The sequence below is a fragment of the Kalmanozyma brasiliensis genome (assembly GCF_000497045.1).
Source record: "Kalmanozyma brasiliensis GHG001 unplaced genomic scaffold PSEUBRA_SCAF19, whole genome shotgun sequence".
Classification (NCBI taxonomy): Eukaryota; Fungi; Basidiomycota; class Ustilaginomycetes; order Ustilaginales; genus Kalmanozyma; species Kalmanozyma brasiliensis.
Window position 1 is genome coordinate 355,434 of NW_015961958.1, and position 15,006 is coordinate 370,439.

The 15,006-nt window shown below is 58.1% G+C and overlaps 3 protein-coding genes across 3 annotated transcripts; all 3 read right to left on the bottom strand.

Moving 5' to 3' along the window:
• Positions 1-562: 562 nt before the first annotated feature.
• PSEUBRA_002476 (Pyridine nucleotide-disulfide oxidoreductase, FAD/NAD(P)-binding domain protein) lies at positions 563-7,598 on the bottom strand (the record flags this gene model as incomplete). The annotated part of the gene is made up of 6 exons (XM_016435631.1): positions 563-2,590; positions 2,684-2,730; positions 2,806-3,023; positions 3,107-3,680; positions 3,794-3,803; positions 3,954-7,598. 6 exons carry the CDS (start codon positions 7,596-7,598, stop codon positions 563-565), a joined length of 6,522 nt encoding a protein of 2,173 aa, XP_016293066.1.
• Positions 7,599-10,752: 3,154 nt separating this feature from the next.
• PSEUBRA_002477 (Adenylosuccinate synthetase) lies at positions 10,753-12,069 on the bottom strand (the record flags this gene model as incomplete). Its single annotated transcript, XM_016435632.1, has 1 exon — positions 10,753-12,069. The coding sequence occupies one exon, from the start codon at positions 12,067-12,069 to the stop codon at positions 10,753-10,755; it is 1,317 nt and encodes a 438-aa protein (XP_016293067.1).
• Positions 12,070-13,041: 972 nt separating this feature from the next.
• Positions 13,042-14,673, bottom strand: PSEUBRA_002478 (DNA primase large subunit, eukaryotic/archaeal; the record flags this gene model as incomplete). Its single annotated transcript, XM_016435618.1, has 1 exon — positions 13,042-14,673. The coding sequence occupies one exon, from the start codon at positions 14,671-14,673 to the stop codon at positions 13,042-13,044; it is 1,632 nt and encodes a 543-aa protein (XP_016293068.1).
• Positions 14,674-15,006: the final 333 nt, after the last annotated feature.

The following is a 15,006-nucleotide window of genomic DNA, read 5'->3' on the forward strand; positions in this document are numbered from 1 at the left end:
TCCTGCGCGCTTTGCTCGCAGCGCTCGCTGGCCCACATCGACGTCCGCCAGCTGCCACGGTGCGCTGCGTGTGGCAGGACCCGCTCGCGGCTTTTTGCAGACGCACACGGTGCTTGGCTGCGCCTGCTCCTGCGGGTTTGACGGACACGAGACACTCTTGCTCACTCACAACGCTCTCTGCGCGTGGCTGACAAGCTGTACCGGCTTTGGCACAGCCAGCGTGTACACACAGGCTCGCCGACAAACACAGACGAGCACGCTTCCCTGGCCTGGCCAACCAAGTGCCTCGCTCACACATTCCACTCACTCCACGAGCAGATTGCGCACGCACACATTGTGAGAGTCAAGCCTTGAATTGAGAAATGCACTTCGTAAAAACACACGGAACCGGGGGAAAGGGGGGATGAGACGGATCTGCAGCCTGGCACAGCTATCGACGCCTGACTCGTAAAGCCATAGAGCCGAGCGTGTCCAGCGGTGCCTTTTGCTGTGATACCGTGTTATGTACAGTGATGGGGGAAAGAAGCGCTGGCTCCTATGCCCACACACGAGCGACGAAAGCTTAGGCGGTAGCAGCGACCTTTGCCTTCTCGCCAGTGATGGGGAGGAACTCGCGCTTCTTGATGGAGCCGGCCCAGGGGAGGCGGGTGTTGCCCATCAGGTCTCTGTCAACCTGAGCAGCGCACGCACGACCCTCCTGGATGCCCCACACGATGAGCGACTGACCACGTCGGCAATCGCCCGCAGTGTAGACGCGCTCGACGTTGGTCTTGTACGGCGACTTGCCCTTCTGGTCGTCCGCCTTGATGTTGCTTCGTCCATCCTGCTCGAGACCCAACGCCGAGATGGCGTCGTTCTCGGGTCCAAGGAAACCGAGCGAGAGCAAGCACAGATCGCATGGCCATCGCTTCTCGGAACCAGGAATCTTGTTCATCTGCCACTTGCCAGACGCGTCGAGCTCCCAGTTGACCTTGATCGTGTTGAGCGCCACGAGCTTGCCCTCGGCATCCTTCTCGAACGAGGTGGTGGAGATGCAGTACTCGCGCGGGTCCGAACCCCACTGTGCCGCCACCTCGGTGTGACCGTAGTCCACCTTGAAGACGCGAGGGAACTGAGGCCAGGGGTTGCCCTTGGCTCGCTCGTTGGGGGGTTGAGGCAGCAGCTCAAAGTTGACGATGCTCTTGGCGCCGTGACGGAGCGAGGTGCCGAGACAGTCGTTACCCGTGTCACCACCGCCAATGACGATGACGTCCTTGTCCTTGGCGCTGAGGTAGTGGCCGTCCTGCAGGCCAGAGTCGAGCAGCGACTTGGTGTTGGGCGAGAGGAAGTCCATGGCGAAGTGAACACCGTCGGCCTCGCGGCCGGTGATCTTGAGATCACGAGGCCAGGTGGCACCGACAGCGTAGATGACGGCATCGTTCTGAGCGTGCAGCTGCTTGGGGTCAACGTCACGACCAACCTCGGTGCTGGTGATGAAGTTGACACCCTCAGCGGCCATGAGGTCGACACGACGCTGAACAACACCCTTGTCGAGCTTCATGTTGGGGATACCGTACATGAGCAGACCACCGATGCGGTCAGCGCGCTCGTAGACGGTGACGGAGTGACCAGCGCGGTTGAGCTGGTCAGCGGCAGCCATACCGGCGGGACCGGAGCCGATGACGGCGACCGTCTTGCCAGTGCGGACCTTGGGAGGACGAGGAACCATCCAGCCCTCGTCGAAGCCCTTGTCGATGATGGCGCACTCGATCGACTTGATGCCGACGGGCTGCTCGGTGATGCCGAGCACACAGGCGCCCTCACAAGGAGCGGGGCAGACACGACCGGTGAACTCGGGGAAGTTGTTGGTCATGAGGAGACGGTTGAGCGCATCCTCCCATTGACCCTTGAACACGAGATCGTTCCACTTGGGAATGATGTTCGAGATGGGGCAACCAGTGTCGGCCTGGCAGAAGGGAACACCGCAATCCATGCAACGAGCCGTCTGGTACTTAAGCTCGGCATCGCTGAGACGGACCGAGAGCTCCTTGAAATCCTTGACACGCTTGGTGGGGTTGCGGTACTTCTCACCGAGACGCTTGTACTTCATGAAGCCGCGCGTCTTGTCGAGCTTGCTGAGACGAGCCTTGGCGGTCTCGTCGTCGACCATGGAGTCCTCGACATCAACCACGTTGGGCTCAACAGGCTTGGCAGCGGGGATCTCGCGAACCTTGTCGGCAGCGTTGTCCTTCGGGTTGTCCTCTTGAACCAAGATCTCGACCTGAGAGCCGTGGCGAGAGAGCGTGCCGAGCAGGTCGACGTGGCTCGATCGCTTCTTGTCGGCAGCGGCCTTGGCGGCCTCCTCCTCGAGCACGCGCTTGTAGTCAAGGGGCATGACGCGCACGAAGCGGGGCAGAATGTGGTGGAACTCGTGGAGGACGTGGTCGGCCACGGTGGAGTGAGTGTAGTGGCGGTGATTTTCGATCAGGTTGCGCAGCTCGGCAATCTCCTTGGGATCCTTGACAGGGCCAAGCTCCACCATCTCGGTGTTGCACTTGGTGTGGAAGTCGCGGTTCATGTCCAGCACGTAGGCGATACCTCCGCTCATGCCCTGTAATCATCGAGACACAATCATAAGGGGGGAAAGAACAAAGGTCAGAAGATGTTTCTTTTGCCACTCAAGGATGGAGACCGTGACACTTACGGCAGCGAAATTGCGTCCAGTGGGTCCGAGAACAACAACTCGACCTCCTGTGAAGATCGAAAAGCAAGTTTGGTGGTCAGCAGACGTCTCCAAAGGTCAGGATGGGGAGTTTTGTCACCTACCGGTCATGTACTCGCATGCGTGGTCGCCGACGCCTTCGACGACGGCATGGGCACCAGAGTTGCGGACGGCGAAACGCTCTGCACCCAATCCCCTGAAGTAGGCGTGCCCTGTGATGGCACCGAAGAGGGTGGTGTTGCCGACGATGACGTTTTCTTCAGCCTTGAAGGAAGATTCCTTGGGAGGGTAAACGATGAGACGTCCTCCGGACATGCCCTTGCTGCAAAGTGGAATAAAAGGGAAACGTGTTAGTGAAGCTGAATCACGGAAGGCCGGGGAAAGGTAGGGAGAAGTTGTACGAACCCAGCGTAGTCGTTGCAGTCTCCCTCGAGTTCGATGGTGATACCGGGAGCCAGGAAGGCAGCGAGCGATTGACCAGCCGAACCCTTGGCGTTGATGTGGATGGTGTCACGCGGCAGACCCTCCTCACCGTACAGCTTCGAGACACGGTACGAGAGCGTGGTACCAAGGGCTCGGTCCGTGTTGACAACGTCACATTCGATCTGGACGGGCAGACCCTGGGTGAGGGCAGGCTCGGCCTCATCGATGAACTTGTTGTCAAGACGGACGTAGAGCTTGTGGTCCTGTTGACGGACCTTGTACGTAGCCGCTCCAGGACGCATCTCGTGTGCGGGCTTCAGCAGGGCGCTGAGATCGAGGTTCTTGGTCTTGGGCGTACGGAGGCTGTCGTCCACCTTGAGAAGGTCAGATCGGCCGACCATCTCGTTGATGGTACGGAGACCGAGCTTGGCCATCACCGATCGAAGCTCCTCGGCGAGATAGTAAAAGAAGTTGATAACGGCCTCGGGCTGGCCGGCGAACTTCTCGCGGAGCTCGGGATCCTGCGTAGCGATTCCTACGGGACACGTGTTCAGATCTAGCATCGTTAAAGCAAGAGAAGCGATGGAGAGAGGGTGAGAAGAGATGAGATGATGTCAGTATGGTTACGACGGCGATGGGAATATGTTAGGTCGCGCGGAGAATACTTACGGCATTTCCTCTGAAAAAAAGAAAAGAAAACAAAAAAAAAAACAAAAAGAAAAAGGGGGGCAAGACGCGATCGTCAGCATACTGACACCATCTCAAACGATGTCGACGACGTCAAGAGGCATCGTCGTCAACGGAAACACGGTGAAAATCGGGGTCTTACCATCATGATGCAGCCTAGGGCGATCAAAGGAGTGGTCGCAAAGCCAAACTCCTCGGCGCCGAGGAGACAGGCGATGGCGACGTCACGACCGGTACGAATTTGACCGTCGGTTTGCACGGTAACGCGACCACGGAGGTCGTTGAGCACGAGCGTCTGGTGGGTCTCGGCGAGACCGAGCTCCCAAGGCAGACCGGCGTACTTGATACCAGTCCATCGCGAGGCACCGGTACCACCGTCGTGGCCCGAGATCAGGATGTGGTCAGCCTTGGCCTTGGCGACACCAGAGGCGACGATACCGACGCCGACCTCGGAGACGAGCTTGACACTGACGCGCGCGCGCGGGTTGGCGCACTTGAGATCGTAAATCAGCTGCTTGAGATCCTCAATCGAGTAGATGTCGTGGTGAGGAGGGGGAGAGATGAGACCGACACCAGCGGTAGAGTGACGCGTGCGGGCGATGGAGGGAGAGACCTTGTGACCAGGCAACTCTCCTCCCTCACCAGGCTTGGCACCCTGCGCCATCTTGATCTGCAGCTCGTCCGAGTCGGCAAGGTAGTTGCTGGTAACACCGAAACGACCCGAGGCGATCTGCTTGATCTTGGAACGGAGCGAGTCACCGTTGGGGAGAGGGATCGATCGCTCAGCATCCTCACCACCTTCACCGGTGTTGGACTTGCCGCCGAGACGGTTCATGGCAATGGCGAGCGCCGAGTGCGCCTCCATCGAGATGGATCCGTACGACATGGCACCCGTGCAGAAGCGCTGCACGATCTCGGTCCAAGGCTCGACCTGGTCAACGGGGATGGCGCGCGACTTGGTGTAGTCAAAGTCGAGCATGCCGCGAAGCGAGGTGGCCTTGACGGCGTTGTGCGAGGCCTTGGAGTAGGCGTCCCAGGCAGACTGGTTGCGCTCGCGAGCGGCATCCTGGAGGTGGGCGATAGCCATAGGGTCGTTGATGTGCGCCTCACCACCGTCACGGTAGTGGTACTCGCCGGACTCGGGAAGACCGGGGATGGAGACGGTGTCACGCGAAGGGTAGCCGCGGTCGTGGAACTCGAGAGCGTCCATGGCGAGCAGGGTAAAGTCGGAACCAGAGACACGCGAGGCAGTGCCGGCGAAGCAGCGGTCGACGACGTCGCTGGCAAGACCAAGGGCCTCGAAGATCTGCGCACCCTTGTACGAGGCGAGGGTGGAGATACCCATCTTGGACATGACCTTGAGAATACCGTTGTCGACGGCGTGGGTCCAGTTGTCGATGAGCTGGCCGGCCGAGAGATCAGCCTTGACGAGGCCCTCGCGAGCGACCTTAAGGATGGCCTCCATGGCGAGCCAGGGGCAGATGGCATCGGCACCGTAACCGAGGAGCACACACATGTGGTGCACCTCACGAGCCTCGGCGGACTCGATCATGAGGGCGATGCGGCTTCGCTCCTTGTTGCGGATGAGGTGGTGGTGAACACCACCGCAAGCAACGAGGGACGAGATGGCGACGCGGTCGGCGCTGACAGCTCGGTCGGAGAGGACAACGACACGGTAGCCGTCGCGGATGGCCTGCGAGGTCTCGGAGCAGATGCGGTCGAGAGTGCTCTCGTAGCCGATGATGCCCTCACCCTTGTCGTAGGTGATGTCGATGGTCTTGGCAGTCCAGTCGCCGTGCACCGAGTCGATCTGCTTGATGGCGTTGAGCTCGTCGATGCTGAGGATGGGCGAAGGGAGGAGCAGACGGTGGCACTGCTCGGGCTTCATCTCGAGCAGGTTGCCCTCGGGACCGACGTACTGCTCGAGCGACATGACGACCGACTCTCGGATGGGGTCGATGGGAGGGTTGGTGACCTGGGCGAAGAGCTGGCGGAAGTAGTCGTAGATGACACGAGGAGCGGTCGAGATACAGGCGAGCGGAGCATCATTGCCCATGGAACCCAGAGCCTCCTTTCCGTCGGCAATCATGGGAAGCATGAGCAGGTTGATCTGCTCGGCGGTGTAACCGAAAGCAAGCAGCTTGGGGTCGGTGCTAAGGCGCTCCTGGTCGAGAACGGGAGCGATGGCGTTGCTAGTGTTGCGACGAACGGTGTCGACGATCTCGGGCAAGCGCAGCAGCTGGTTCTCGAGCCAAGCGGCAAAGTCGGCACGCTGCGAGGTGGTGAGCTTGAGCTCGCGGTCCTCGACGACGCGACCCTCGACGGTGTCGACGAGCAACATCTTACCGGGCTGGAGACGACCCTTGGCGATGACGGTCTTGGGGTCGATGGTGACGGTACCGACCTCGGAGGCGCAGATCATAATGTCGTCGTCCGTGATGTAGTAACGGCAAGGTCGGAGACCGTTGCGGTCCAAGTTGGCACCACAGTAGCGACCGTCGGCGAAGGTGAAGAGCGCGGGACCGTCCCAAGGCTCCATGAGACAGGCGGCCCACTGGTAGAAGGCAACCTTCTCGGGCTCCATGTGGGAGCTGTCGCCCTGCCAGGCCTCGGGGATCATCATCATGACGGCTTGAGGAAGGGTAAGCACGTTGTTGATGACGAGCAGCTCGAGAACGTTGTCGAAAGCAGCCGAGTCGGATCCACCACCCTCAATGATGGGGTAGAGGAGGTCGAGCTCGTCGCCGAAAGTCTCGGACTTGAGGAGACCCTCACGAGCGCGCATCCAATTCTTGTTGCCGCGGATAGTGTTGATCTCACCGTTGTGAGCGGCCCATCGCATAGGCTGAGCACGGTCCCACGAGGGGAAGGTGTTGGTGGAGAAACGCGAGTGGACGAGGGCAAAGTGAGAGGCGTAGTGGACGTTGTTGAGATCGTAGTAGTAGTTGTACACCTGGACGGGGCTGAGCTGACCCTTGTAGATAATGTTGGTGGGGCTGAGCGAGCAGATGTAGAACCAGTTCTGAAGACCGATGGTGTGGGTGGCGTGCTTGCGGAGAACGTAGAGCTGACGGCCAAAGTACTGATCGTCGAAGGCCTTGGAGGTCTCGGCAGGGGCATCGCCAGAGCCGTAGTGGTCCTTGAGGACGACGAAGGGCTGCATGATCTTGGGCTCCTTGCTCTTGGAAGCGGGGCCGAGGATCGAGTTGTCGACGGGGACATCACGCCACCCGAGAACGCGAAGGTGAAGCTTCTCGGCGATGCTGGTGAAGGTCTGGATGTGCTCGGCGCGGGCCTTGTCGTCCTTGGGGTTGAAGAACAAGTTACCGACGGCGTACTGGCCCTGAGCGGGGAGCTTGACGTTGAGGTCGCGCTCGCACTCGCGGCGGAAGAAGGCGTCTGGGATACCAGTCATGGCACCGGCACCGTCACCGTCACGAGCGTCGGCACCGACGGCACCACGGTGGGTCATGTTGCAGAGGAGGAAGCGCGCATCAGAAACAATCTTGTGCGTGGGCTTGCCCTTGATCTGGCACATGAAACCGACACCACAGGCATCCTTCTCGTTGTCGGGGTCGTAGAGACCCTGGGCGGCGGGCAGAGAGCCGGCCCAGAAGGCGTCGGAGCGCTTCACCTCATCGTAGCCGCTCTCGTCGAAGTTGTCGGAAGTGATGGCCTCCTCGTGGTGGATGGCAGCCTGCTCGGCGTTGAGCTCGGCGTGGAGCTTCTGTGCCTCAACGAAGCGAACCTGGCGGGTGTTTTGGTTGGAGGTGGCGACGGGAGCCATAACAGGCCACTCGAGACGAGGTGGTGTTAGCGGAAGGGGAAAGATCGGAGGTGGACGAGAGCTGAACGAAGCTGGCTTAGGGCTTCAATAGACTGTCTATGGATGCGATGTGAACAAGTGCGGAGATGCTTGCCCTGGTATGCTGATTGTCGAGGGGTATTCGTGGATGACTCTTGCTACAGACTCCCGATAGAATACGGAATGCGAAAGAGGAAAGGCTTGCTTGAAAGGAACGGAACTCGACCTGCGGATTCGTAACGGTGGTGAATGATGGGTTGGTGTGTCGCAGGGATGATTGGAATGATGATTTGTGTGTGTGGGATAGACGGGAAGAGAAGAAGGTGGGGACAATCGTATATGAGACGTGGGTCAGTCAGGGATGCACTAAGTTAGTGGCAGCAGGAGCAGCGTGAGAGTGGCGAGAAGGGCTGCGGACCGCGACGGAGCAAGCGGAGAGCCAATAAGGCAAAGGCAAAAGCAAAATCTGACTCGGGCAATTTGACCGCCTTTCAACAGAGCCGACCAATCCCAGACGTGCAATTTGATCCGTATGCAAGGCATGAATAGATCAACGACAGCGTGGGCGCACAGACTGGCCCTCGTTGCAGCAGCAGCTAGCAGTCTATACAGCGGTCTCGACCCCTGAACAAGCAGAGACAGAAGCAGCTTGGGCGGCGGCGGCGAATCGCTATTTTTCGCAGCTTGCTGAGGCTAAGCTGGTGTGGCACTTTTGGATTCCGATCTGACGGTAAGCAAGGGTGCTTGCTCACTGAGCGCGGCTGAGGTTCGCACAATGAGCGAGACACAACCCCACTTCGCTTGGTCTCCAACGCCAACGTCTGCTGCCGGTCAGTCGCCGACATTGACAGGTTGGCTACGCCAGAACAGAAATTTTCCTCTGACCAGCTCGCGAGCTCGCGGAAAGAAAATTTGCCGGTCAAGGCGGCAGCAGGCAGCAGGCAGCAGGCAGCGGTTCCGACTTTGATAGATTATCAAAGCAGAAAAATCAACGAAGCGAGCGCGTGCCTGCCAAATTGGACATCTTCCATCGCTCTTTGAAAGCCCGTCCAACCGAGCTGAGCCCTTTCAAGAGCCAGAGAAAAAAGGTCGAAAATCCAAGCGAGAAGAAAGGTGGTCGCCGCTGCCGTGTGCCCTCGGGTCTCTTTTTGATCAATCTAGAAAAAAAGTCCCTTGCGGGGCCAAATCTAAAGTTGACGCAGCCGAGACCTCGCGCGCAGCATCATCGCGGACCCTAACAGAAACATCGTCGTCCATGCCATAGGATCGCCAGCTAGACGATGGCGATGATGATGCCTATGTCTGCTGCTGCCTCCCTGTTGGGCACCATGCTCCAGTTCTGTGGTCCGCATCCAATCTGATGGTCGAAGGTTGTGGCTCGAGCTACTCACCTGGAGGAATCCTTAGTCGTGTGCGGAGAAAGAGTGTCGAAAGACTTGAGATGCCTAGAACTGAGGCAATTTTGGGTTGGCTTTGGTGAATGAAGGTTGCAGATGTAGACAGGTTGGCTTAGGACCTGAATTCCAATGCTGATCGTGTGTTTGTGAATTGACGAAGTGTTTGTCGCTGGGTGTGATGGCGGCAAAGAAGTGCGGATGAGATTGTGATGGTGTAGAGGTGGATACCAACGGAGCGCGTCCGAGAACAAGAAAAAAAAGTCGATGGGAGCAGTTCAATCTTCTTGGCGCGGGGTCACAGACTGGAGAAGAAAAAGCATGATCACAATACGGGCCGACAGAATGGTCAGTCAGCGGTGGGCATTCGAACAAGCAACGCAAGCCGGAGCTCAGTCGGGTGCTTTCACTCTGCCTGCCAGAAGCTAGCTCGGTGGCAGGCGGTCATCTCGTCGAAAAAGCCGGTCTCTGAAAGCGAAAAAAGGGACAAAGCAGACGTCTGCCATTGGTTGAACGGCGGTCTCGGAGCGGAGAGAGTGCATGGCTTTGAGCTTGTGTGGTCAGTGGCTTGCTCGTTGCTCGCGCCCCCCACTCTTCAAGCCTGATCAATGATCCAATCAGATGTGATCCATTTGGTGCGCCGGCAATGTAGAGAGGCAGCCTCGCAAAGCTGACGACTTTTCAGATCAGACCGCTCTCTGCTGCCTCGAATTCTGTTTTTTTGAAATTCCTTCCGTCCACGCCTCTAATGTCGACGCGAAAGAAGAAGGATCAAAAAGAGCTGCTCCTGCATCTCAGGCCGCGCAACTCTAATCCGTCCAATCACATTCCTCAGTTTCATCTTCATCAAGGGTCCAATCTCCTCGATCTTCTTTAAAAGCATTCGGCCGAAGGTTCGCTTCCACAATGGCAGCACGGCTCACTGCGTGAAAGGCTAATTTTTTTTGCTCGGTGGAGAATCCGCGAGGCTGGACCGAGACCGCCTTCGAGTCACCTCGCAGCAAGAAAAAGACCGACCAGCTCACCGCACACAATAAGGCGCCACTCCAGGTCATCCATCCGGCGTGCCTTCTTGCTCGCTCGTTTGAGTGGGTCATCCGACGGTGCAGCCAGCGGTCACAAGATTCGGTGAAAGCTCAACCACGGTCACGAGGCATTAGAGCTGCCGTGCTGACTTCGACGCATTGTAACGTGTGATCAAAAGACCTGCTGTAAAGTCAGCTGGACGGTCAAGAGACGCCGCTCGGTGAGATTCTCGGTCTTCAAGCTGAGCGAGCATCAGCGGGAGCTTCGACCAGGCGCGGAAACTTGCAAGGTCGCTGCTTGCGGCTCATTTCCGGTTCTGACCGATCGATAAAGTTTTCCGGCTTCAGCACGCCTTCTCGCTCGAGCAAGCCGGCCGAAATCGTGCAAGTCTTTCCTATTATGTTAGACTTCGAGTGAGCACGGATGCTGACTTTTCCGCTCCTTTTCTCGTCCTCCTTTTTCAGTCGCTTTCTTGTTCTTGGCCAGTCAGGAGAAGGTCGACCGAACGGCCATCTAAGTCGAGCATCTTTGACTGCTGCGCATTGTCGGAGATGTCCGAGTCATTAGAGACTCGATCCTCCGAGCCAGCTTGCAGTGTCAACAGACACTGTCTCAACGCAGTACGATCATCGGACAGCTTCAGAGCATCGTATGAACAACAAGGATCTTTGGATTTCTATGAAAACAACGCAGACAAGTGCGTACAGGCGAGACTATCACGCACGGTGGATCATCGACTCGCGAGCAGGTCCCACGCCGATCCACTCGATCTTGACGCCGAGGAACTGTTCGATGAAATCGACGTAGTTGCGGCAGTTCTGCGGCAGCTCCTCCCAAGTGGTCGCTTTCGAGATGTCCTCCTGCCATCCTGGCAATGTCTTGTACTGCACCTCGACCTTGGCCAGCACCTCGAGGTCGGCGGGGAAGCTAGGCAGCTCCTTGCCATCGATGACGTATCCAACGGCGATCTTGAGCTCCTTGAGCTGATCCAGCACATCGAGCTTGGTCAAGTTGAGGCTGGTGTAGCCGTTGATCAGACACGAGTAGCGCATCATGACCAAGTCGAGCCAGCCACAACGACGTCGACGGCCCGTGGTCACACCGTACTCGGCACCAACTTCTTGCAGGTGGTGGCCAATCTCCTCGTGAAGCTCGGTGGGGAAGGGTCCCATGCCGACACGGGTAGTGTACGCCTTCATGACACCGATGACGTTGCCAATGGCAGTAGGCGGGATGCCGAGACCGGTGAGCACACCGCCGATCGAAGTGGACGAGCTGGTGACGAAGGGGTAGGTTCCGAAGTCAATGTCGAGGAAGAGCGCGTTGGCACCCTCAACCAGCACCTTGCGGTTCTGTGCGAGCGCAGTGTGGATGAAGGTGACACCGTCGACGATGTGAGGTCGCAGTCGCTCGGCGAAAGCACGGTAGCGGGCGATCTCGCCCTCGGTATCGTACTCAAAGTGGCCGTATCGCTTGAAACGACCCTCGACGAGCTTGCGGAACTTGGAGGCGAACAGCTCCGGGTCGTAGAGGTGGTGCACCCGCAGACCCGATCGCGAAGCCTTGGACGAGTAGGCCGGCCCAATGCCCTTCTTGGTGGTGCCGATGCTGCTTCCGCCGAGCTCGACCTCCTTGAGACCGTCGACGACCTGGTGGAAGTCAAAGACGAGGTGAGCACGGTCCGAGATGAACAGACGACCGTCGCAGTTGAGGCCCTTCTTCTCGATCGTGTCGAGCTCGGCGAAGAACGAGGGGACGTGCACCACCACACCGGAACCGATGAAGCCGGCGCAGCGCGGGTTAACGAGACCCGAGGGGAGAAGGTGGAAGTCGAACTTGGTCTTGACGCCGTTGACGTCGGCGACGATGGTGTGGCCGGCGTTGTTACCACCGGCGCAACGAGCGCAGACGTCCATCTGACCGCTGAGAACATCGGCGAGCTTGCCCTTGCCCTCGTCGCCCCACTGGGAACCGAGCAAGACGGTGGCCTTGCCGCCCGTCTTGGAGTCGGAGGGTTTTGGCATCGCAGCCATGATGAGTGTTTCGTTGTGTCACAAGATTTCCCTGGAGAGGAAACCAAGGATGGTGATCAATCGATGCCGAGAGATGGAAATCCAAGAAGGAAAGGTGGATCAGACGGCCATGTCGAGCACTTCAATCAAAACGCACAGGGCCGCTGCTCGCTGCTGCTGGAGCTCCGCCTTTGCTCTGGATCTGCAAAGCCTTCCTCTCTGCTGCTGCTGCTTGCTGCTTGCTGCCCTCTGAATTTGCAATTTTTCTTCTCAAACAGCATCACGGCCCCGAGTCATTTTCTTCGAGCCGCCTTGGCCGGACCGCGAAGGGCAGATCTCACATTGTTATAGGTTTTTTGAATTTTCGTCGACGACCCTTCTAACCCGCAGCCTCCCATTTTGCCGTTTGACTACATTTGGCGTGGCTGTTGCCTTTCACCTGTAATGGGTGCACCTCTGGAATGAGGTCTCAGCCGAAGCGCGCCCCACAAATGTTAGCCTTTCTATCGGATGGTTGAGGAGCTGCTGATCCAGCACGCGTCTAGCAATGGATGCCTGCTCAGCAAGTAAGCCAGCGTGGCGACCCATTGAATTGGGAGTCAACAGCCTTCGGGCTCGAAGGAGTCGGTCACCCGAGCACTTCACACGCTGATCCTCAGCTGCACGTATCCGGTGGGTTCCAAGGCGGATAGGGAGCATCTACTTCAATTTGGAGTTGCTTGAAAGCTGCGCATCTGGGATCACCTCAAACCTTTCTCTTTTTGGTCATCACTTCTGATGTTGGTGTGTCACCTACCGGAGCTTCTTGCAGATGTCTTTTCGGCATAGCTTGCGTCCGCAGCCTCAAGCAGAAACGAAACCGAACAAGGCTTTTGGGAGAATGCATGGATGGTATTGGCGGTCGCGAACGGGAAGGAGTGCTTTACATGAGATGCGAGAGAGACAAAGCGAGAGGAGGAGGCATGCATGGGAGAGATCAGACGTTCGAAGGCGCTACGACTCGTCCATACCATCAGCTGCTGGCGCTGTCTCCGTCGTTGCGGCCACCACCGTCTGTTCTGGTTCTTGCGATGTAGCGCTGGCGTCCATGTCATGATCAGGCGAGTTCCTCTGGCTGCCCTCTCCGCTCTCTCCATTGCCGTCGGCCTGTGCGAGCTTCCAACTGCTCTCAAAGTACCTATTGGGATGCGTGACCGTCTCGCCGCGGCCATCGAGACCCGTGCCTTTCTTGACACCCTGTCGCTGATGGGTGATCTCAAAGATGCGTGTGCAAGCCACGTGGTAGTGGCCCTGCTTGACCGAGGCCAGGATCTCAGACTGCTCCGACTGGTTGAGACCGTAGTGCTGCACCATAGCCGATGACAGGTTTGTCGTCGAGAAGTGACGGAAGGGGCAACCATGCGAATCTTGAGGACCTGGCTGATCTTGGGTCAAGATGCGAGCGCAGCTCTTGGCAGGGTAGTTCATGCGTCGACCTTCGAGACCGTAGCCGTGACGGATGTTGTAGCGGTACTCCTTGTTGAACTTGTCGTCGGTCATGCTCTTGAAGCTTCGTCTCCAGAAGACGAGCGCTTCTTCGACCGGCAGGCCCAGCTCTTTGAGGAAGAGGTTGTACTGCAGTCGGCCGTAGTGCTTGAGATGGCCCGTGGCTGTCAAGGTGTGATGCAGGTTCTTCATGCACATGGGAGCGTGTGTCTTGACCAACGCGTCGACCATGCCCGCGGTGACGGTGGTGCTTCCATCCGCGGTGATGCTAGAGCCGGAGTAGTCGGTCGAGATGCCAGCGAGAAAGCCCATGCTGAGGTGGGAGAGGACCGGCAACAGACGATCATCTTCGTCCAAGCGTGGCAGAGCTCGGGCGGTCATCTCAAGATCGCGGAGCAATCGCGACTGGAACTCGGCCAGGACGAGACTGGACTGCTCCTTGATGGGGACCCATGCTTGACCTGCACGCATGAACACCTTGCGCTTCTCGACGAGATCCGTGACGCGCGTCCAGTCGACTTTGAAGAAGGTTTCGCTTTCGAAGGTCGACGCCATCTTGGGGTGCGTGGCTACGAGCTGTTCACGATACATCCTCTTCTCTTCGCCAGAGACAGGATTCCAGTCGAGATTGAGAGAGCGCATGAAGATCTCTCGTTCCGTTGCATCGTCTGTCTCAAAGCGAAGTCGGAACAGGAGCGACTCGGCCTTGACGAAGCGTCGTCGCAAGTCTTCGCTGCGGCAGAAAGCGAGACGCAGCACAAAATGGCTGACATGGTCCTTGAGACGTTCAGCGAGCAGATCGGCGCTCTTGACGGCGGTGTTGGCATTGAGTGGCAGCAATCGCTTCGCAGTCGCATTGACGGCGTCTCTGGTCTCGGCATAGGTTCGATTGCGAGCCTGCGACGACTCGATCTCTGCCAACACCTTGAGACGGTCGATAGCCCAGGACTCGAATTGCTCGATGGTGACCTCATGAACGGGCGGCACCGAATAGAAGTTGAGTCGGTGCGGGTATCTTGCAAGCGCCTTGTTGGTAGGATGACTGGCTACAGAGCCAGATGCGGAGGTGCTCGCGTGCGCCGAGCTGGACACGTTGCCGAAGCTCGATGGCACGGTGGGAGGAGCTGCGGTTCGAAACATCTCGGCGAGGTCCTGTTCAGGTCGATGGTGATGGATAAAGGCAAGATCGTTGGAGGTGCCAGTCCTTCGAGTCTTCCAAGCTGTGAATGTGTGGAGAGCTGAGCCCTTCTCGCGGTGTTGGTCTTTGAGGGAAATTTCCCACAGCTGAGCAGCTCAACGCGTCGCGCGACTGAGAGACGGCGTGTTGAGTGAATCACAGATCGAGTCGAGTTGCTCAGCCCGATTTGCTAGAGTTGACTGACTGCACAGGGCAGCAACAGAATTTTGGAAAGTGACGGATCCCGCATCGTTCAACTTTCTTCTCTTCGTCACTCATCGCCCGTCCGCTCAGCC